Source organism: Pristiophorus japonicus, chromosome 2 (genome assembly GCF_044704955.1).
Source record: "Pristiophorus japonicus isolate sPriJap1 chromosome 2, sPriJap1.hap1, whole genome shotgun sequence".
In the NCBI taxonomy this organism is placed as follows: Eukaryota; Metazoa; Chordata; class Chondrichthyes; family Pristiophoridae; genus Pristiophorus; species Pristiophorus japonicus.
Genome location: NC_091978.1, coordinates 3,711,541 through 3,733,420, shown reverse-complemented (window position 1 = coordinate 3,733,420; position 21,880 = coordinate 3,711,541). Strand labels below are relative to the sequence as shown.

Genomic DNA, 21,880 nt, shown 5'->3' with positions numbered 1-21,880 from the left:
TATATAAGTGAGCCCAACCCCGGGGTATAGAATTGAGCCCAACCCCGGGATATGTAAGTGAGCCCGGCCCCAGGGTATATAAGTGAGCCCGACCCCGGGTATATAAGTGAGCCTGACCCCAGGGTATATAAGTGAGCCCGGCCCCGGGGTATATAAGTGAGCCTGACCCCAGGGCATATAAGTGAGCCCGGCCCCGGGGTATATAAGTGAGCCCGACCCCGTGGTATATAAGTGCGCCCCACCCCGGGGTATATAAGTGAGCCCCACCCCGGGGTATATAAGTGAGCCTGGCCCCGGGGTAAATAAGTGAGCCCGGCCCCAGGTTATATAAGTGAGCCCGGCCCCGGGGTATATAAGTGAGCCCGACCACAGGGTATATAAGTGAGCCTGACCACGGGGTATATAACTGAGCCCGACCCCGGTGTATATAAGTGAGCCCAACCCCGGGGTATATAAGTGAGCTTGACCCCAGGGTATATAAGTGAGCCCGACCCCGGGGTATATAAGTGAGCCTAACCCAAGGGCATATAAGTGAGCCCGGCCCCGGGGTATATAAGTGAGCCCGAGCACGTGGTATATGAGTGAGCCCCACGCCGGGGTATATAAGTGAGCCCCACCACGGGGTATATAAGTGAGCCTGGCCCCGGGGTAAATAAGTGAGCCCGGCCCCAGGTTATATAAGTGAGCCCGGCCCCGGGGTATATAAGTGAGCTCGACCCCAGGGTATATAAGTGAGCTCGACCCCGGGGTATATAAGTGAGCCCGACCATGGGGTATATAAGTGAGCCCAACACCGGGGTATATAAGTGAGCCTGACCCCGGGGTATATAAGTGAGTCTGGCCCCAGGGTATATAAGTGAGCCCGGCCCCAGGGTATATAAGTGAGCCTGGCTCCGGGTATATAAGTGAGCCCGACCCCGGGGTATATAAGTGAGCCCAACCCCGGGGTATATAAGTGAGCCTGACCCCAGGGTATATAAGTGAGCCCGGCCCCGGGTATATAAGTGAGCCCGACCCCAGGGTATATAAGTGAGCACGACCCCAGGGTATATAAGTTCGCCCGACCCCAGTGTATATAAGTGAGCCGGCCCCAGGGTACATAAGTGAGCCCGGCCCCAGGGTATATAAGTGAGCCCGACCCCGGGGTATATAAGTGAGCCCGGCCCCGGGGTATATAAGTGAGCCTGACCCCGGCGTATATTAGTGAGCCCGACCCTGGGGTATATAAGTGAGCCCATCCCCGGGTATATAAGTGAGCCCAGCCCCAGGGTAGATAAGTGAGCCCGACCCCGGGATATATAAGTAAGCCCGGCCCTGAGGTATATAAGTGAGCCTGACCCCGGGGTATATAAGTGAGCCCGGCCCCGGGTATATAAGTGAGCCAGACCCCGGGGTATATAAGTGAGCCTGACCCTGGTGTATAGAAGTGAGCCCGGCCCCAGGTATATAATTGAGTCTGGCCCCAGTGTATATAAATGAGCCCGGCCCCGGGGTATATAAGTGAGCCCGGCCCCGGATACATAAGTGAGCCTGACCCCGGGTATTTTAGTGAGCCTGACCCCAGGGTATAAAGCTGAGCCCGACCCCGGGGTATATAAGTGAGCCCGATCCCAGGGTATATAAGTGAGCCCAGCCCCAGGATAGATAAGTGAGCCCGACCCCGGGATATATAAGTAAGCCCGGCCCCGAGGTATATAAGTGAGCCTGACCCCAGGGTATATAAGTGAGCCTGGACCCAGGGAATATAAGTGAACCCAGCCCCAGGTATATAAGTGAGCCCGACCCCGGTGTATATAAGTGAGCCCGACCACGGGGTATATAATTAGCCCGGCCCCGGGGTATATAAGTGAGCCCAACCCCGGGTATATAAGTGAGCCTGACCCCGGGGTATATAAGTGAGCCTGACCCCGGGGTATATAAGTGAGATCGGCCCCGGGGTATATAAGTGAGCCGGGCCCCAGGTATATAAGTGAGGCTGACCCCGGGGTATATAAGTGAGACCAGCCCCAGGTATATAACTGAGCCCGACCCCAGGTATATAAGTGAGCACGACCCCAAGGTATATAAGTGAGCCCGACCCCAGTGTATATAAGTGAGCCGGCCCCAGGGTACATAAGTGAGCCCGGCCCCAGGGTATATAAGTGAGCCCGGCCCAGGGGTATATAAGTGAGCCTGACCCCGGCGTATATTAGTGAGCCCATCCCCGGGGTATATAAGTGAGCCCATCCCCGGGTATATATGTGAGCCCAGCCCCGGGTAGATAAGTGAGCCCGACCCCGGGGTATATAACGGAGCCCGACACCAGGGTATATAAGTGAGCCCGGCCCAGGGGTATATAAGTGAGCCTGACCCCGGCGTATATTAGTGTGCCCATCCCCGGGGTATATAAGTGAGCCCATCCCCGGGTATATAAGTGAGCCCAGCCCCGGGTAGATAAGTGAGCCCGACCCCGGGGTATATAAGTAAGCCCGGCCCCGAGGTATATAAGTGAGCCTGACCCCGGGGTATATAAGTGAGCCCGACCCCGGGGTATATAAGTGAGCCTGACCCCGGGTATTTTAGTGAGCCTGACCCCAGGGTATAAAGCTGAGCCCGACCCCGGGGTATATAAGTGAGCCCGATCCCAGGGTATATAAGTGAGCCCGGACCCAGGGAATATAAGTGAACCCAGCACAAGGTATATAAGTGAGCCCGACCCCGGTGTATATAAGTGAGCCCGACCACGGGGTATATAATCAGCCCGGGCCCAGGGTATATAAGTGGGCCCAACCCCGGGGCATATAAGTGAGCCCAATCCCGTGGTATATAAGTGAGCCCGGCCCCGGGGTATATAAGTGAGCCCAAACCCGGGTATATAAGTGAGCCTGACCCCGGGGTATATAAGTGAGTCCGACCCCGGGTATATAAGTGAGCCTGCCCCCAGGTATATAAGTGAGCCCGGTCCATGGGGTATATAGGTGAGCCTGACCCCGGGGTATATAAGTGAGCCCGACCCCAGGGTATATAAGTGAGCCCATCCCTGAGGTATATAAGTGAGCCCAACCCCGGGGTATATAAGTGAGCCTGACCCCAGGGTATATAAGTGAGCCTGACCCCGGGGTATATAAGTGAGCCCGTCCCCGGGGCATGTAAGTGAGCCCGTCCCCGGGTATATGAGTGAGCCCAGCCCCAGGGTATATAAGTGAGCCCGACCCCGGGGTACATAAGTGAGCCCGGCCCCAGGGTATATAAGTGAGCCCGACCCCAGGGTATATAAGTGAGCCCGGCCCCGGATATATAAGTGAGCCTGGCCCCAGGGTATATAAGTGAGTCCGGCTCCGGGTATATAAGTGAGCCTGACCCCGGGGTGTAAAAGTGAGCCCGGCCCAGGGGTATATAAGTGAGCCTGACCCCAGGGTATAAAAATGAGCCCGAACCCGGGGTATATAAGTGAGCCCGGCCCCGGGTCTGTAAGTGAGCCGGGCCCCAGGTATATAAGTGAGCCCGACCCCGGGGTATATAAGTGAGACCGGCCCCAGGTATATAACTGAGCCCGATCCCAGTTATATAAGTGAGCCCGGCCCCGGGGTATATTGGTGAGCCTGACCCCAGGGTACATAAGTGAGCCCGGCCCCGGGGTATATAAGTGAGCCTGACCCCGGGGTTTATAAGTGAGCGGGACCCCGGGGTATATAAGTCCGACCCGGGTATATAAGTGAGCCTGGCCCCAGGTATATAAGTGAGCCCGGCCCCGGGGTATATAAGTGAGCCTGACCCCGGGGTTTATAAGTGAGCCTGACCCCGGGGTATATAAGTAAGTCCGACCCCGGGTATATAAGTGAGCCTGGCCCCAGGTATATAAGTGAGCCCGGCCCCGGGGTATATAAGTGAGCCCGTCCCCTGGGTATGTAAGTGAGCCCGTCCCCGGGTATTTCAGTGAGCCCAGCCCTAGGGTATAGAAGTGAGCCCGACCCCGGGGTACATAAGTGAGCCCGGCCCCGGGGTATATAAGTGAGCCCGACCCCGGGGTATATAAGTAAGCCCGGCCCCGGGGTACATAAGTGAGCCCGGCCCCAGGGTATATAAGTTAGCCCGGCCCCGAGGTAGAAAAGTGAGCCCAGCCCCGGGGTATATAAGTGAGCCTGGCACCAGGGTATATAAATGAGCCCTGCCCCGGCGTATATAAGTGAGCCCGGCACCGGATATATAAGTGAGCCTGGCCCCAGGGTATATAAGTGAGTCCGACTCCGGGTATATAAGTGAGCATGACCACGGGGACGTATAAGTGAGCCTGGCCCCGGGGTATATAAGTGAGCCTGACCCCGGGGTATATAAGTGAGCCTGACCCCGGGGTATATAAGTGAGTCCGGCCCCAGGGTATATAAGTGAGCCTGGCCCCAGGTATATAAATGAGCCCGACCCCGGGGTATATAAGTGAGTCTGACCCTGGGGTATATAAGTGAGTCCGGCCCCAGGGTATATAAGTGAGCCCGGGTATGGGTATATAAGTGAGCCTGACCCCAGGGTATATAAGTGAGCCCGACCCTGGGGTATATAAGTGAGCCCAGCCACGGGGAAAATAAGTGAGCCTGACCCTAGGGTATATAAGTGAGCCTGGCCCCGGGGTATATAAGTGAGCCCGATCCCGTGGTATATAAGTGATCCTGACCCCGGGGTATATAAGTGAGCCCCACCCCGGAGTATATAAGTGAACCTGGCCCCGGGGAGTATAGGTGAGCCCGACACCAGGGTATATAAGTGAGCCTGACCCCGGGGAAGACAAGTGAGCCCGGCCCCAGGTTATATAGTTGAGCCCGGCCCCAGGATATATAAGTGAGCCCGACCCCGGGGTATATAAGTGAGCTCGGCCCCAGGTTATAGAAGTGAGCCCGACCCCGGGGTATATAATGAGCCCGGGCCCAGGTGATATAAGTGAGCCCAACCCCGGGGTATATAAGTGAGTCTGGCCCCAGGGTATATAAGTGAGCCCAACCCCGGGGTATATAAGTGAGTCTGGCCCCAGGGTATATAAGTGAGCCCGGCCCCAGGGTATATAAGTGAGCCCGACCCCGGGTATATAAACGGCCCCGGCCCCGGATGGTGTGATGCGGGTCTGGGGTGGGGCTGGGCGGGGAGCCGGAGCCGGAGCCCGGCCGGGACTGAGCGGCAGGAGATGGGCGGCGACCGGGCCCGGGTGAGTTGGGACCGGGCCGGGACCGAGTGCGGTTTCGGGACCGGGGCCGGGTGCGGTTTAGGGACCGGGGCCGGGTGTGATTTAGGGACGGCCTGAGTCCGCTCCGCTCCCGGGGCTTTGGTTGATCCGGAGCTGCCCGGGACAGCTGCAGAAATCCGACTCCGGGCAGCGCCCGACCGGGCTCCCTCTGTCTGGGGGTCCTGGAGATCCCAGGGGCTCCCTCTGTCTGGGGGTCCTGGAGATCCCAGGGGCTCCCTGTGTCTGGGGGTCCTGGAGATCCCAGGGGCTCCCTGTGTCTGGGGGTCCTGGAGATCCCAGGGGCTCCCTGTGTCTGGGGGTCCCGGAGATCCCAGGGGCTCCCTGTGTCTGGGGGTCCTGGAGATTCCAGGGGCTCCCTGTGTCTGGGGGTCCTGGAGATCCCAGGGGCTCCCTGTGTCTGGGGTCCTGGAGATCCCAGGGGCTCCCTGTGTCTGGGGGTCCTGGAGATCCCAGGGGCTCCCTCTGTCTGGGGGTCCCGGAGATCCCAGGGGCTCCCTGTGTCTGGGGGTCCTGGAGATCCCAGGGGCTCCTCTGTCTGGGGGTCCCGGAGATCCCAGGGGCTCCCTCTGTCTGGAGGTCCTGGAGATCCTAGGGGCTCCCTCTGTCTGGGGGTCCCGGAGATCCCAGGGGCTCCCTGTGTCTGGGGGTCCTGGAGATCCCAGGGGCTCCCTGTGTCTGGGGGTCCTGGAGATTCTAGGGGCTCAGTCTGTCTGGGGGTCCTGGAGATCCCAGGGGCTCCCTGTGTCTGGGGGTCCTGGAGATCCCGGGGGCTCCCTGTGTCTGGGGGTCCGGAGATCTCAGGGGCTCCTCTGTCTGGGGGTCCCGGAGATCCCAGGGGCTCCCTGTGTCTGGGGGTCCTGGAGATCCCAGGGGCTCCTCTGTCTGGGGGTCCCGGAGATCCCAGGGGCTCGCTGTGTCTGGGGGTCCTGGAGATCCCAGGGGCTCCTCTGTCTGGGGGTCCCGGAGATCCCAGGGGCTCCTCTGTCTGGGGATCCCGGAGATCCCAGGGGCTCCCTGTGTCTGGGGGTCCCGGAGATCCCAGGGGCTCCCTCTGTCTGGGTGTCCTGCAGAACCCAGGGGCTCCCTCTGTCTGGGCTCCCTCTGTCTGGGGGTCCCGGAGATCCCAGGGGCTCCCTGTGTCTGGGGGTCCTGGAGATCCCAAGGGCTCCCTGTGTCTGGGGTCCTGGAGATCCCAGGGGCTCCCTGTGTCTGGCGGTCCTGGAGATCCCAGGGGCTCCCTCTATCTGGGGGTCCTGGAGATCCCAGGGGCTACCTCTGTCTGGGGGTCCTGGAGATCCCAGGGGCTCCCTGTGTCTGGGGGTCCTGCAGATCCCAGGGGCTCCTCTGTCTGGGGGTCCCGGAGATCCCAGGGGCTCCCTCTGTCTGGGGGTCCTGGAGATCCCAGGGGCTCCCTCTGTCTGGGGGACCCGGAGATCCCAGGGGCTCCCTCTGTCTGGGGGTCCTGGAGATCCCAGGGGCTCCCTGTGTCTGGGGGTCCTGGAGATGCCAGGGGCTCCCTGTGTCTGGGGGTCCTGGAGATCCCAGGGGCTCCCTGTGTCTGGGGGTCCTGGAGATCCCAGGGGCTCCCTGTGTCTGGGGGTCTCGGAGATCCCAGGGGCTCCCTCTGTCTGGGGGTCCCGGAGATCCCAGGGGCTCCCTGTGTCTGGGGGTCCTGGAGATCCCAGGGGCTCCCTGTGTCTGGGGGTCCTGGAGATCCCAGGGGCTCCCTCTGTCTGGGGGTCCTGGAGATCCCAGGGGCTCCCTCTGTCTGGGGGTCCTGGAGATCCCAGGGTCTTCTCTGTCTGGGGGTCCTGGATATCCCAGGGGCTCCCTCTGTCTGGGGGTCTCGGAGACCCCAGGGCTCCCTCTGTCTGGGAGTCTCGGAGACCACTGGGGCTCCCTCTGTCTGGGGGGGGTCCCTCTGTCTGGGGGGGGTCCCTCTGTCTGAGGGGTCCCTCTGTCTGGGGGGGCTCCCTCTTTTTGGGGGGGGTCCCTCTGTCTGGGAGTCCTGGCGATCCTGGTGGTCCCCCTGTCTGGAGGCTCCGGAGACCCCTGGGGATCTTGCTGTGTGGGGGTAACTCTGTCTGGGCTCTGAGGAAAAAAAGTCAAAGCTAAAGGCTTTCAACTGCATATAGATTGGGCAAACCAAATTTGCTGACATAATGTGGAGGACGAATTCAGGAATGTATACGAGATGGATTTCTGCATGAACGAAGGAACAGGCTATTTTATATCTAGTATTGTGTAATGAGAAAGGGTTAATTAATAACCTTGTAATAAAGGGGACCTTAGGGAAGAGTGACCATAATATGATAGAATTTGGTATTCAATTTGAAAGTGATTTAGTTAAATCCGAAACTAGGTTCTTAAGTCTAAACAAAGGAAACTACGTAAGGTATGAGGGAGAGTTGGCTGAGGTAGATAGGGAAACTACATTAAAAGGTATGATGGTGGACAAGCAATAGCTAGCGTTTAAATAATTAATACATAATTTACAACAAACATACAATCCTTTAATGCACAAAATCCCCACAGGAAAATTGGCCCAACTGTGGCAAACAAGAGAAGTTAAAGGGTATAAAAGTGAGCCTGACTCCGGGGTATATAAGTGAGTCCGACCCTGGGATATATAAGTGAGCCCGACCCCGGGTATATAAGTGAGCCCGACCCCGGGTATATAAGTGAGCCCGACCCCGGGTATATAAGTGAGCCCGGCCCCGGGTATATAAGTGAGCCCGACCCCTGGTATATAAGTGAGCCCGACCCCGGGGTATATAAGTGAGCCCGGCCCCGGGTATATAAGTGAGCCCGGCCCTGGGTATATAAGTGAGCCCGGCCCCGGGTATATAAATGAGCCCGGCCCCAGGTATATAAGTGAGCCCAGCCCCAGGGTATATAAGTGAGCCCGGCTCCGGGTATATAAGTGAGCCTGACCCCAGGGTATATAAGTGAGCCCGTCCCCAGGGAATATAAGTGAGCCCGGCCCCAGGCTATATAAGTGAGCCTGGCTCTGGGTATATAAGTGAGCCTGACCCCGGGGTATATAAGTGAGCTTGGCCCCAGGGTATATAAGTGAGCCCGGCTCCGGGTTTATAAGTGAGCCTGACCCCGGGGTATATAAGTGAGCCCGGCCCAAGGTATATAAGTGAGCCCGACCCCGGGGTATATAAGTGAGCTCGGTCCCGGGGTATATAAGTGAGCCCGGCCCCGGGGTATGTAAGCGAGCCCGACCCCGACCCCAGGGTATTATAAGTGAGCCCGGCCCCGGGGTATGTAAGCGAGCCCGACCCCGACCCCAGGGTATATAAGTGAACCCGACCCCGGGTATATAAGTGAACCCAGCCCCAGGGTATATAAGTGAGCCCGACCCGGGGTATAAAAGCGAGCCCGGCCCCAGGGTATGTAAGCGAGTCTGACCCCGGGTATATAAGTGAACCCGACCCCGGGTATATAAGTGAGCCCAGCCCCAGGGTATATAAGTGAGCCCGACCCCGGGTATATAAGTGAGCCCAGCCCCAGGGTATATAAGTGAGCCCGACCCCGGGTATATAAACGGCCCCGGCCCCGGATGGTGTGATGCGAGTCTGGGGTGTGGCTGGGCGGGGAGCCGGAGCCGGAGCCCGGCCGGGACTATGCGGCAGGAGATGGGCGGCGACCGGGCCCGGGTGAGTTGGGACCGGGCCGGGACCGAGTGCGGTTTCGGGACCGGGGCCGGGTACGGTTTAGGGACCGGGCCGGGTGCGGTTTAGGGACGGCCTGAGTCCGCTCCGCTCCCGGGGCTTTGGTTGATCCGGAGCTGCCCGGGACAGCTGCAGAAATCCGACTCCGGGCAGCGCCCGACCGGGCTCCCTCTGTCTGGGGGTCCTGGAGATCCCAGGGGCTCCCTCTGTCTGGGGGTCCCGGAGATCCCAGGGGCTCCCTGTGTCTGGGGGTCCTGGAGATCCCAGGGGCTCCCTGTGTCTGGGGGTCCTGGAGATCCCAGGGGCTCCCTCTGTCTGGGGGTCCTGGAGATCCCAGGGGCTCCCTCTGTCTGGGGGTCCTGGAGATCCCAGGGTCTTCTCTGTCTGGGGGTCCTGGATATCCCAGGGGCTCCCTCTGTCTGGGGGTCTCGGAGACCCCAGGGCTCCCTCTGTCTGGGAGTCTCGGAGACCACTGGGGCTCCCTCTGTCTGGGGGGGGTCCCTCTGTCTGGGGGGGGTCCCTCTGTCTGAGGGGTCCCTCTGTCTGGGGGGGCTCCCTCTTTTTGGGGGGGGTCCCTCTGTCTGGGAGTCCTGGCGATCCTGGTGGTCCCCCTGTCTGGAGGCTCCGGAGACCCCTGGGGATCTTGCTGTGTGGGGGTAACTCTGTCTGGGCTCTGAGGAAAAAAAGTCAAAGCTAAAGGCTTTCAACTGCATATAGATTGGGCAAACCAAATTTGCTGACATAATGTGGAGGACGAATTCAGGAATGTATACGAGATGGATTTCTGCATGAACGAAGGAACAGGCTATTTTATATCTAGTATTGTGTAATGAGAAAGGGTTAATTAATAACCTTGTAATAAAGGGGACCATAATATGATAGAATTTGGTATTCAATTTGAAAGTGATTTAGTTAAATCCGAAACTAGGTTCTTAAGTCTAAACAAAGGAAACTACGTAAGGTATGAGGGAGAGTTGGCTGAGGTAGATAGGGAAACTACATTAAAAGGTATGATGGTGGACAAGCAATAGCTAGCGTTTAAATAATTAATACATAATTTACAACAAACATACAATCCTTTAATGCACAAAATCCCCACAGGAAAATTGGCCCAACTGTGGCAAACAAGAGAAGTTAAAGGGTATAAAAGTGAGCCTGACTCCGGGGTATATAAGTGAGTCCGACCCTGGGATATATAAGTGAGCCCGACCCCGGGTATATAAGTGAGCCCGACCCCGGGTATATAAGTGAGCCCGACCCCGGGTATATAAGTGAGCCCGGCCCCGGGTATATAAGTGAGCCCGACCCCTGGTATATAAGTGAGCCCGACCCCGGGGTATATAAGTGAGCCCGGCCCCGGGTATATAAGTGAGCCCGGCCCTGGGTATATAAGTGAGCCCGGCCCCGGGTATATAAATGAGCCCGGCCCCAGGTATATAAGTGAGCCCAGCCCCAGGGTATATAAGTGAGCCCGGCTCCGGGTATATAAGTGAGCCTGACCCCAGGGTATATAAGTGAGCCCGTCCCCAGGGAATATAAGTGAGCCCGGCCCCAGGCTATATAAGTGAGCCTGGCTCTGGGTATATAAGTGAGCCTGACCCCGGGGTATATAAGTGAGCTTGGCCCCAGGGTATATAAGTGAGCCCGGCTCCGGGTTTATAAGTGAGCCTGACCCCGGGGTATATAAGTGAGCCCGGCCCCAGGGTCTATAAGTGAACCCATCCCCGGGATATATAAGTGAGCCCGACCCCAGGGTATATTAGTGAGCCCGGCCCCAGGGAATATAAGTGAGCCCGGCCCAAGGTATATAAGTGAGCCCGACCCCGGGGTATATAAGTGAGCTCGGTCCCGGGGTATATAAGTGAGCCCGGCCCCGGGGTATGTAAGCGAGCCCGACCCCGACCCCAGGGTATTATAAGTGAGCCCGGCCCCGGGGTATGTAAGCGAGCCCGACCCCGACCCCAGGGTATATAAGTGAACCCGACCCCGGGTATATAAGTGAACCCAGCCCCAGGGTATATAAGTGAGCCCGACCCGGGGTATAAAAGCGAGCCCGGCCCCAGGGTATGTAAGCGAGTCTGACCCCGGGTATATAAGTGAACCCGACCCCGGGTATATAAGTGAGCCCAGCCCCAGGGTATATAAGTGAGCCCGACCCCGGGTATATAAGTGAGCCCAGCCCCAGGGTATATAAGTGAGCCCGACCCCGGGTATATAAACGGCCCCGGCCCCGGATGGTGTGATGCGAGTCTGGGGTGTGGCTGGGCGGGGAGCCGGAGCCGGAGCCCGGCCGGGACTATGCGGCAGGAGATGGGCGGCGACCGGGCCCGGGTGAGTTGGGACCGGGCCGGGACCGAGTGCGGTTTCGGGACCGGGGCCGGGTACGGTTTAGGGACCGGGCCGGGTGCGGTTTAGGGACGGCCTGAGTCCGCTCCGCTCCCGGGGCTTTGGTTGATCCGGAGCTGCCCGGGACAGCTGCAGAAATCCGACTCCGGGCAGCGCCCGACCGGGCTCCCTCTGTCTGGGGGTCCTGGAGATCCCAGGGGCTCCCTCTGTCTGGGGGTCCTGGAGATCCCAGGGGCTCCCTGTGTCTGGGGGTCCTGGAGATCCCAGGGGCTCCCTGTGTCTGGGGGTCCCGGAGATCCCAGGGGCTCCCTGTGTCTGGGGGTCCTGGAGATCCCAGGGGCTCCCTGTGTCTGGGGGTTCTGGAGATCCCAGGGGCTCCCTGTGTCTGGGGGTCCTGGAGATCCCAGGGGCTCCCTCTGTCTGGGGGTCCTGGAGATCCCAGGGGCTCCCTGTGTCTGGGGGTCCTGGAGATCCCAGGGGCTCCCTGTGTCTGGGGGTTCTGGAGATCCCAGGGGCTCCCTGTGTCTGGGGGTCCTGGAGATCCCAGGGGCTCCCTCTTTCTGGGGGTCCTGGAGATCCCAGGGGCTACCTCTGGGGGTCCTGGAGATCCCAGGCGCTCTCTCTGTCTGGGCTCCCTCTGTCTGGGGGTCCCTGAGATCCCAGGGGCTCCCTCTGTCCGGGGTCCTGGAGGTCCCAGGGGCTCCCTGTGTCTGGGGGTCCTGGTGATCCCAGGGGCTCCCTGTGGCTGGGGGTCCTGGAGATCACAGGGACTCCCACTGTCTAGGGGTCCCTGAGATCCGAGGGGCTCCCTCTGTCTGGGGGTCCTGGAGATCCCAGGGGCTCCCTCTGTCTGGGGGTCCTGGAGATCCCAGGGGCTCCCTCTGTCTGGGGGTCCAGGAGATCCCAGGGGCTCCCTGTGTCTGGGGGTCCCGGAGATCCCAGGGGCTCCCTCTGTCTGGGGGTCCCGGAGATCCCAGGGGATCCCTCTGTCTGGGGGTCCTGGAGATCCCTGGGGCTCCCTCTGTCTGGGGGTCCTGGAGATCCCAGGGGCTCCCTCTGTCTGGGGGTCCTGGAGATCCCTGGGGCTCCCTCTGTCTGAGGGTCCTGGAGATCCCAGGGCCTCCCTCTGTCTGGGGGTCCTGGAGATCCCAGGGGCTCCCTCTGTCTGGGATCCCTCTGTCTGGGGGTCCTGGAGATCCCAGGGGCTCCCTCTGCCTGGGGGTCCTGGAGATCCCAGGGGCTCCCTCTGTCTGGGGGTCCTGGAGATCCCAGGGCTTCCCTCTGTCTGGGGGTCCCGGAGATCCCAGGGGCTCCCTCTGTCTGGGGGTCCTGGAGATCCCAGGGGCTCCCTGTGTCTGGTGGTCCTGGAGATCCCAGGGGCTCCCTGTGTCTGGGGGTCTTGCAGATCCCAGGGGCTCCCTCTGTCTGGGGGTCCTGGAGATCCCAGGGGCTCCCTCTGTCTGGGGGTCCTGGAGATCCCAGGGGCTCCCTCTGTCTGGGAGTCCTGGAGATCCCAGGGGCTCCCTCTGTCTGGGGGTCCTGGAGATCCCAGGGTCTCCTCTGTCTGGGGGTCCTGGAGATCCCAGGGGCTCCCTCTCTCTGGGCTCCCTGTGTCTGGGGGTCCTGGAGATCCCAGGGGCTCCCTCTGTCTGGGGTCCCTCTATTTGGAGGTCCTGGAGATCCCAGGGGCTCCCTCTGTCTGGGGGTCCCGGAGATCCCAGGGGCTCCCTCTGTCTAGGGGTGCTGGAGATCCCAGGGTCTCCCTCTGTCTGGGGGTCCTGGAGATCCCAGGGTCTCCTCTGTCTGGGGGTCCTGGAGATCCCAGGGGCTCCCTCTGTCTGGGGATCCTGGAGATCCCAGGGGTTCCCTCTGTCTGGGGGTCCCGGAGATCCCAGGGGCTCCCTCTGTCTGGGGGTCCTGGAGATCCCAGGGGCTCCCTCTGTCTGGGGGTCCTGGAGATCACAGGGGCTCCCTCTGTCTTGGGGTCCTGGAGATCCCAGGGGCTTCCTCTGTCTGATGGTCCTGGAGACTCCAGGGGCTCCCTGTGTCTGGGGGTCCTGGAGATCCCAGGGGCTCCCTCTGTCTGGGCTCCCTGTGTCTGGGGGTCCTGGAGATCCCAGGGGCTCCCTCTGTCTGGGGTGCCTCTATTTGGGGGTCCTGGAGATCCCAGTGGCTCCCTCTGTCTGGGGGTCCTGGAGATCCCAGGGGCTCCCTCTGTCTGGGGGGTCCTGGAGATCCCAGGGGCTCCCTCTGTCTGGGGGTCCTGGAGATCCCAGGGGCTCCCTCTGTCTGGGGGTCCTGGAGATCCCAGGGGCTCCCTCTGTTTTGGGGTCCCGGAGACCCCAGGGGCTCCCTGTGTCTGAGGGTCCTGGAGATCCCTGGGGCTCCCTGTGTCTGGGGCTCCCTGTGTCTGAAGTCCTGGAGATCCCAGGGGCTCCCTGTGTCTGGGGGTCCTGGAGATCCCAGGAGCTCCCTGTGTCTGGGGGTCCTGGAGATCCCAGGGGCTCCCAGTGTCTGGGGGTCCTGGAGATCCCAGGGGCTCCCTGTGTCTGGGGCTCCCTGTTTCTGGGGTCCTGGAGATCCCAGGGGCTCCCTGTGTCTGTGGGTCCTGGAGATCCCAGGGGCTCCCTCTGTCTGGGCTCCCTCTGTCTGGGGGTCCTGGAGATCCCAGGGGCTCCCTCTGTCTGGGGGTCCTTGAGATCCCAGGGGCTCCCTCTGTCTGGGGGTTCTGGAGATCCCAGGTGCTCCCTCTGTCTGAGGGTCCTGGAGATTCCAGGGACACCCTCTGGGGGTCCTTGAGATCCCAGGGGCTCCCTCTGTCTGTGCTCCCTTTGTCTGGGGGTCCTGGCGATCCCAGGGGCTCCTCTTTCTGGGGGTCCTGGAGTTCCCAGGGGCTCCTCTGTTTGGGGGTCCTGGAGATCGCAGGGGGCTCCCTCTGTCTGGGGGTCCTGGAGACCCCTCGGAGACCCCGGGGCTCCCTCTGTCTGGGGGTCTCGGAGACCCCGGGGCTCCCTGTGTCTGGGGGTCTCGGAGACCCCGGGGCTCCCTCTGTCTGGGAGTCTCGGAGACCTCTGGGGCTCCCTCTGTCTGGGGGGTTCCTCTGTCTGGGGGTCCTGGCGATCCTGGTGGTCCCCCTGTCTGGAGGCTCCGGAGACCCCTGGGGATCTTGCTGTGTGGGGGTAACTCTGTCTGGGCTCTGAGGAAAAAAAGTCAAAGCTAAAGGCTTTCAACTGCATATAGATTGGGCAAACCAAATTTGCTGACATAATGTGGAGGACGAATTGAGGAATGTATACAAGATGGATTTCTGCATGAATGAAGGACAGGCTATTTTATATCTAGTATTGTGCAATGAGAAAGGGTTAATTAATAACCTTGTAATAAAGGGGACCTTAGGGAAGAGTGACCATAATATGATAGAATTTGGTATTCAATTTGAAAGTGATTTAGTTAAATCCGAAACTAGGTTCTTAAGTCTAAACAAAGGAAACTACGTAAGGTATGAGGGTGAGTTGGCTGAGGTAGATAGGGAAACTACATTAAAAGGTATGATGGTGGACAAGCAATAGCTAGCATTTAAATAATTAATACATAATTTACAACAAACATACAATCCTTTAATGCACAAAATCCCCACAGGAAAATTGGCCCCACTGTGGCAAACAAGAGAAGTTAAAGATAGTATTGGATCAAAGGAAGAGGCTTATATTGTTGCCAAAAAGAGCAGTAAGCCTGGGGATTGGGAGGGTTTTAGAATTCAGCAAAGGAAGACCAAGAAATTGATGAAGAAAGGGAAAATAGAATATGGCAGTAAACCAGTGAGAGACATAAAAACAGACTGTAAAAGCTTCTATAGGTGTGTAAAAAGGGATAGATTGGCGACAGTAAATGTGGGTCCCCTGCAGGCTGAGACTGGGGAAATTATAATGGGGAATAAGGTAATGGCAGAGAACTTCAACAAATACTTTGTGTCCGTTTTCACGTAAGAAGATGCAAAAAAACCTCCCGGAAATAGTGGAGAATCAAGGGTCTGGCGAGAATGAGGAACTGAAAGAAATTAGTATTCGTAAAAAAAAAGTACTGGGGAAATTAATGGGACTGAAAGCTGATAAATCCCCTGGACCTGATGGCCTACATCCTTGGGTTTTGAAAGAGGTGGCTATAGAGATAGTGGATGCAGTCATCTTCCAACATTCCATAGATTCTAGAACAGTTCCCGCAGATTGGAAGGTAACAAATGTAACCCCGCTATTTAAAAAAGAGGGGGAGAGAAAACGGGGAACTGTTGACCAGTTAGCCCGACATCAGTAGTAGGGAAAGTGCTAGAATCTAGTATTAAGGACGTGATAACAGGGCACTTGGAAAATAGTGCAAAGTCAATTCAGATTTATGAAAGGGTAATCATGTTGAACAAATCATAGAATCATAGACATTTACAGAATGGAAGGAGGCCATTCGGCCCATCGTGTCCGCGCCGGCCGACCAAGAGCTACCCGGCCTAATCCCACTTTCCAGCTCTCGGTCCGTAGCCCTGCAGGTTACAGCACTTCAGGTGCACATCCAAGTACTGTTTAAATGTGGTGAGGGTTTCTGCCTCTACCACCCTTTCAGGCAGTGAGTTCCAGACCCCCACCACCCTCTGGGTGAAGACATTTCCCCTCAAATCCCCTCTAAACCTTCTACCAATTACTTTAAATTTATGCCCCCTGGTTGTTGACCCCTTTGCTCAGGGAAACAGATCCTTCCTATCCTCTCTATCCAGGCCCCTCATGATTTTATACACCTCATTAAGGTCTTCCCTCAGCCTCTTCTGTTCCAAAGAAAACAAACCTAGCCTATCCAATCTTCCTCATAGCTAAAATTCTCCAGCCCAGGCAACATCCTCGCAAATCTCTCCAGTGCAATTACATCTTTCCTGTAATGCAGTGACCAGAACTGCACGCAGTACTCCAGCTGTGGCCTAACCAGTGTTTTATACATTTCAAACATAACCTCCCTGCTCTTGTATTCTATGCCTCGGCCAATAAAGGCAAGTAATCCCGTATGCCTTCTTAACCACCTTATCCACCTGGCCTGCGACCTTCAGGGATCTGTGGACCTGCACTCCAAGGTCCCTTTGTTTATCTACAATTCTCAGTGTCCTCCCATTTAAAGTGTATTCCCTTGTCTTGCCCAAATGCATTACCTTACACTTCTCCAAATTGAATTGGCTGAGGAGAGGCTTCTGTGGCCTTTCCCCAATTGATAACTTTTATTCCTGGTCTATCTTTGTCCTTTTCCATAACGACCCTAAATCTAACTGAATAATGATAACCAGCACCAAAATGCTCTCCCACTGATACACCTTCCACCTGCCCAGCTTCATTCCCTCGAACTAAGTCCAGAACCGCCCCCCTTGTTGGGCTTGCTGCTTACTGGCTAAAAATGTTCTCCTGAATGCAATTTCTGAATTATCACATACCTTTCACATTGCAGGAACTCCATCACCTTATCCCCTTTACCGACCACTTCTGGCTAATTAATTTCGGGTAGTTGAAATCTCCTATGATTATTATTCTTTTTATTTTACTAATTTCCCTAATTTGAATATTTCTTCATCCACCTCCCTTCCGCTATTAGGTGGTCTGTAGACTACTCTTTATTACCTTTTATTTCTATCCAGATTGATTCTATTTCTGTCTTCCTGATAGCTGCATCACTTTTTTCTGTTGCAGTTATGTTATCTGCATTAAGTACAGCTACTCCACCTCCCATTTCGTCCTCTCGATCTTTTCTAAATATGTTGTACCCTGCAATGTTTAAGTCCTGATTTTCTGTAGCCATGTCTCAGTAATTCCTACTCTGTCTGGTTCCTTGCAATGTATTATTGTTTCCAGTCACCCTGTTTTATTATGGACACTGTGCATTGCTGTACAGACAGTTTAACTCATTTTTGATAGCAGTTATTCTCACTTTATTTTTAACCATCATTTTACACTCCTGTTAGATAACTGCTATTCCCTGCCACACCACCAGATTGGATTTATTTTGTCTGCGTGCACCACTGCAGCATGTGGCAGCCCGGCCCGGAAATCGGCACGGTCCCAGCCTGCAAGACCATCAGCAGGCCGGGACCATTGGAGGGAGCAGCGTGTGGGGGCATGCCACTGCAGGGAGCAGCGCGTGCTGCTGCAGGAGGGCGATGGCTGTGAAGCCAGGTCGCTGAGTGCGGTGCGGGCAGGCACAGCAGGAGGGGCGAAGGAGCGGCAAGAGTCCGTAGAGGGACGTGACCGGGGCCCGGAAGAGGCGTGAGTTCGGGGCCCAGGAGAGGCGAGGGCCCAGGGGCAGCACGGGCCAGCCCACACTGTGCGATATGTGTGCGCACTCGGTCCGTGCAACAGAGCAGGTCTCCAGTGGTCCTGGTTAACCCTTGCCACTGGACCAAGACCTCGCTCTGTGGTGGCTGGTGTGCAACGGTCACCCCACGTTAAAACAATCCACCCACAGGCATCTTCCACCCTTCAGGGTGTAGTTCGTGATCTGGAATATTAGGTCCTTCATTGAAACACCTGTGAACTCATCCCTTTTTGGCATGGAAACAAGTCATCCTCGCTTCGAGTACTGCCTCTGATGATTCCCTAGCCACCCATGTCCTCCCCGAGTTTAGTATTTTGTATGCTCTCCTTTCCTGTTTCATTTATATTTAGGCTAGTTTCATTTCTTGTAGATCCCTTGTTACAAATGCTTTGCACATTCAGATAAAGAACTTTTAATTTTAACTTCATGCCCTTATTCTCTGCTTTCACCTTCTGCGCTGATGCACTGTTACCATTAAACCTTCTGTCCTGTCACACTCTGTTGATCGTTACCCAAATCGCTACACTGCTCCATTGCCTTGAGTTTGCACTTTAAGTTTGTAAATTTCCCATCACCTGACCCCTCCCCTGAACGGCTGCAGTCCGTGTGGTGAAGGTGCTCCCACAGTGCTGTTAGGGAGGGAGTTCCAGGATTGTGACCCAGCGACGATGAAGGAACGGCCGATATATTTCCAAGTCGGGATGGTGTGACTGGGAGGGGAACGTGTAGGTGGTGGTGTTCCCATGTACCTGCTGCCCTTGTCCTTCTAGGTGGTAGAGGTCGTGGGTTTGGGAGGTGCTGCCGAAGAAGCCTTGGCGAGTTGCTGCAGTGCATCTTGTAGATGGTGCACACTGCAGCCACGGTACGTCTTACCCTCGTGTTCCCCCGACCTGTACCGCTACCTAACCAAAGGGGTGTGACTGCCTCCTGGATCAGTGTGTCCGGGTAACTCTTCCCCCTCCCTGATGCCCCTCAATGTCTGCACTTTGTACTCCAACTCAACAGCTGTGAGTTAAAGTTCCTTGACTGCAGACGTGGTCATCCGGGATCGTGATGCTCGCCACAACTCCCACATGCTGCAATTGCAGCACATCACCTGCACCACATACCTGTAACATAAAACACCCCCAAGTATTGGAGGCAAAAAGCAGCATCTCCTTCCCCTTCCGCTCCAAATTCCCAACTTAAACACTCTGGAAGCACTTTGTGTAAGGCAACTCTGCAGACCACTCTACTTCTCCTCTCTGATGTTTCATCCTGGTGCCCCTCCCCCGGCCAAATTAGTTTAAACCCTCCCCCACAGCATTAGTTAACCTTCCTGCGAGGGCATTGGTCCCAGCTCTATTGAGGTGCAACCCGTCCATCTGTACATTAAATCATTATCGGCAGTCCCTCGCAATCGAGGAAGACTTGCTTCCACTCTTAAAATGAGTCCTTAGGTGGCTGAACAGTTCAATACGGGAACCACAGTCCCTGTCACAGGTGGGACAGACAGTCGTTGAGGGAAAGGGAGGATGGGACTGGTTTGCCGCATGCTCCTTCCGCTGCCTGCGCTTGGTTTCTGAATGCACTCGGCGATGAGACTCGAGGTGCTCAGCGCCCTCCCAGATACACTTCCTCCACTTAGGGCGGTCTTTGGCCAGGGAGCCCCAGATGTCAGTGGGATGTCGCACTTTATCAGGGAGGCTTTGAGGGTGTCCTTGTAACGTTTCTTCTGCCTGTCTTTGGCTCGTTTGCCGTGAAGGAGTTCCGAGTAGAATGCTTGCTTTGGGAGTTTCGTGTCTGGTATGCGAACAACATGGCCTGCCCAGCGGAACTGATCGAGTGTGGTCAGTGCTTCAATGCTGGGTATGTTGGCCTGGTCGAGGACACTAACGTTGGTACGTCTGTCCTCCCAGGGGATTTGTAGGATCTTGCGGAGACATTGTTGGTGGTATTTCTCCAGCGACTTGAGGTGTTTACTGTATGTGGTCCATGCCTCTGAACCATACAGGAGGGCGGGTATCACTACAGCCTGTAGACCATGAGCTTGGTGGCAGATTTGAGGGCCTGGTCTTCAAACACTCTCTTCCTCAGGCGGCCGAAGGCTGCACTGGAGGCGATGCTGGATCTTGTCGACAATGTCTGCTCCTCTGGGCACCACATTTCAGGAAGGATGTCATGACCTTGGAGAGGTCACAGGTTTACCAGGATGATTCCAGGAATAACAAAATTGAAATATGCGGAGAGATTGGAGAAGCTGGGATTGTTCTCCTTCGAGCAGAGAAGGTTAAGGGGAGACTGAAGAGAGGAATTCACAATTATCAGGGGTTTGGACCGAGCAAGTGGGTCGGTAACCAGAGGTCATCGATTTAAAAGAATTGGCAGAAGGACCAGAGGGGAACGATTTCTTCACATTCGGTTGTTGAGACGTGGAACGCACCCCAGTGAAAGGGAGGTGGAATCTGATTCCCAGGGAGCTTTCAAAGGGCAACTGGACCATGTGCTTGAAGAGGACTAACTCGCAGGGTTACGGGGAGAAAGCTGGGAGTGGGACTAAGTTCAACAGCTCTTTCCAAGAGCCGGCACAGGCACGATGGGCCGAATGGCCACCTCCTGTGCTGTAAGATTCTATGGTTCTATCTGCCCTCTGTATTCTCAGGTCCCTGTGTATGATCAGAACGTTCCCTCTGCTCACTTTACTATCTGCAAAGTTGGAGAGATTTATTTCTGTACATTGTTAACCGCAATGGTCCAGACACTGACCACAAGACCTCGTCCGTGACCACCTCGCTTGCTTTCCTCCCCCCCTCCACCCGTATAACAGTTCCCTGATGTGGCACTTCCATTTAGATTCCAGCCAAGCTTGTGATAAATTGCCCGCCGTTCCGTGTTTTCCAGGACACCGATTTCCAGAAGAAGATTGACTATGAGATCCGGATGCGGGATGGGGCGTGCAAACTGCTGGCCGCGTGTACGCAGAGGGAACAAGCCCTGGAGGCAGCCAAGAGTCTGCTGACCTGCAACGCTCGCATCGTGTCCTACATGTCGGAGCTGCAGAGAATGAAGGAAGCTCAGGTGCTGCAGTGCAGGGGCAGGCGGTAAGTCACAGCACCACAACATGGCCACATTTGGGGAGCGAGTTGCAGAGACCGATCGTTCGGTCACCGATGGTTGGGGCGCGGGGGGAGCTAGTGAAAACGTGGCTCGGGTCTGAGGCCCAAGGGTACGATGGGGTGAGGGAAAGGGGCTCGGAGCACACAGCTGGCTGAATCTGCCCAAACACAATGAGTTGCAGAGTCAGGACTTCAGAAACAGATATAGAGGGGGAAGGAGGTACCAAATAATTTAAACCAACGGTCAATCGTCAATATATAAAATAATCCGAATCAGTAATTCAGTCTAAGCTGATAACATGAACTGTCAAGGATTCCAACATTAAAGGAATCCAAATTGCATTATATAAAAATCTGCTGATCATAAATAATGACTAGGAATTCAGGGAATACTAACCCAAAGCATACGGAACATCATCATCATTCATCATCATCATCACAGGCAGTCCCTCGAATCGAGGATGACTTGCTTCCACGTCAAAACGTTCACAGGTGTTTCAGTGTGGGACCTAATATTCCAGGTCCTGAACGACATGTTGAAGGGTGGAAGATGCCTGTGGGTGGATTGTTTTAACGTGGGGTGACCGTTACACACCAGCCACCACACGGGGCTTGACAGAGCCAGGTCTTGGTCCAGTGGCAAGGGTTGACCAGGACGACTGGAGACCAGCTCTGATCACTGTATATGATCACTGTATAGGACAGAAGAACATAAGAAATAGGAACAGGAGTAGGCCATACGGCCCCTCGAGCCTGTTCCACCATTTAATAAGGTCATGGACTCAGCTCCACTTTCCCGCCAGCTCTCCATAACCCCTTATTCCCTTATCAGTTAAGAAACTGTCTATCACTGTCTTAAATTTATTCAATGTCCCAGCTTCCACAGCTCTGAGGCAGATGCATGGCAGACGCAGTATAATGTGGATAAATGTGAGGTTATCCACTTTGGTGGTAAAAACAGAGAGACAGACTATTATCTGAATGGTGACAGATTAGGAAAAGGGGAGGTGCAACGAGACCTGGGTGTCATGGTACATCAGTCATTGAAGGTTGGCATGCAGGTACAGCAGGCGGTTAAGAAAGCAAATGTTGGCCTTCATAGCGAGGGGATTTGAGTACAGGGGCAGGGAGGTGTTACTAGAGTTGTACAGGGCCTTGGTGAGGCCACACCTGGAGTAGTGTACAGTTTTGGTCTCCTAACTTGAGGAAGG

General features: G+C 56.3%; 1 protein-coding gene across 3 annotated transcripts in view; it reads left to right on the top strand.

Annotated features, from left to right (window-relative positions):
* LOC139229272 (rhotekin-like) overlaps positions 1-21,880 on the top strand; it is a 193,507-nt gene that overhangs the window by 120,997 nt on the left and 50,630 nt on the right. Inside the window, exons 1-2 of one of the 3 annotated variants that reach the window (XM_070860953.1) lie at positions 5,125-5,173; positions 20,455-20,654. In XM_070860953.1, coding sequence (XP_070717054.1) covers positions 5,153-5,173; positions 20,455-20,654 — 221 coding nt within the window. In that variant the 5' untranslated portion in view covers positions 5,125-5,152. Of the gene's footprint in view, positions 1-5,124; positions 5,174-11,142; positions 11,224-20,454; positions 20,655-21,880 lie in introns of those variants that run through there. The other 2 variants (XM_070860944.1, XM_070860935.1) reach the window with 2 other exon arrangements.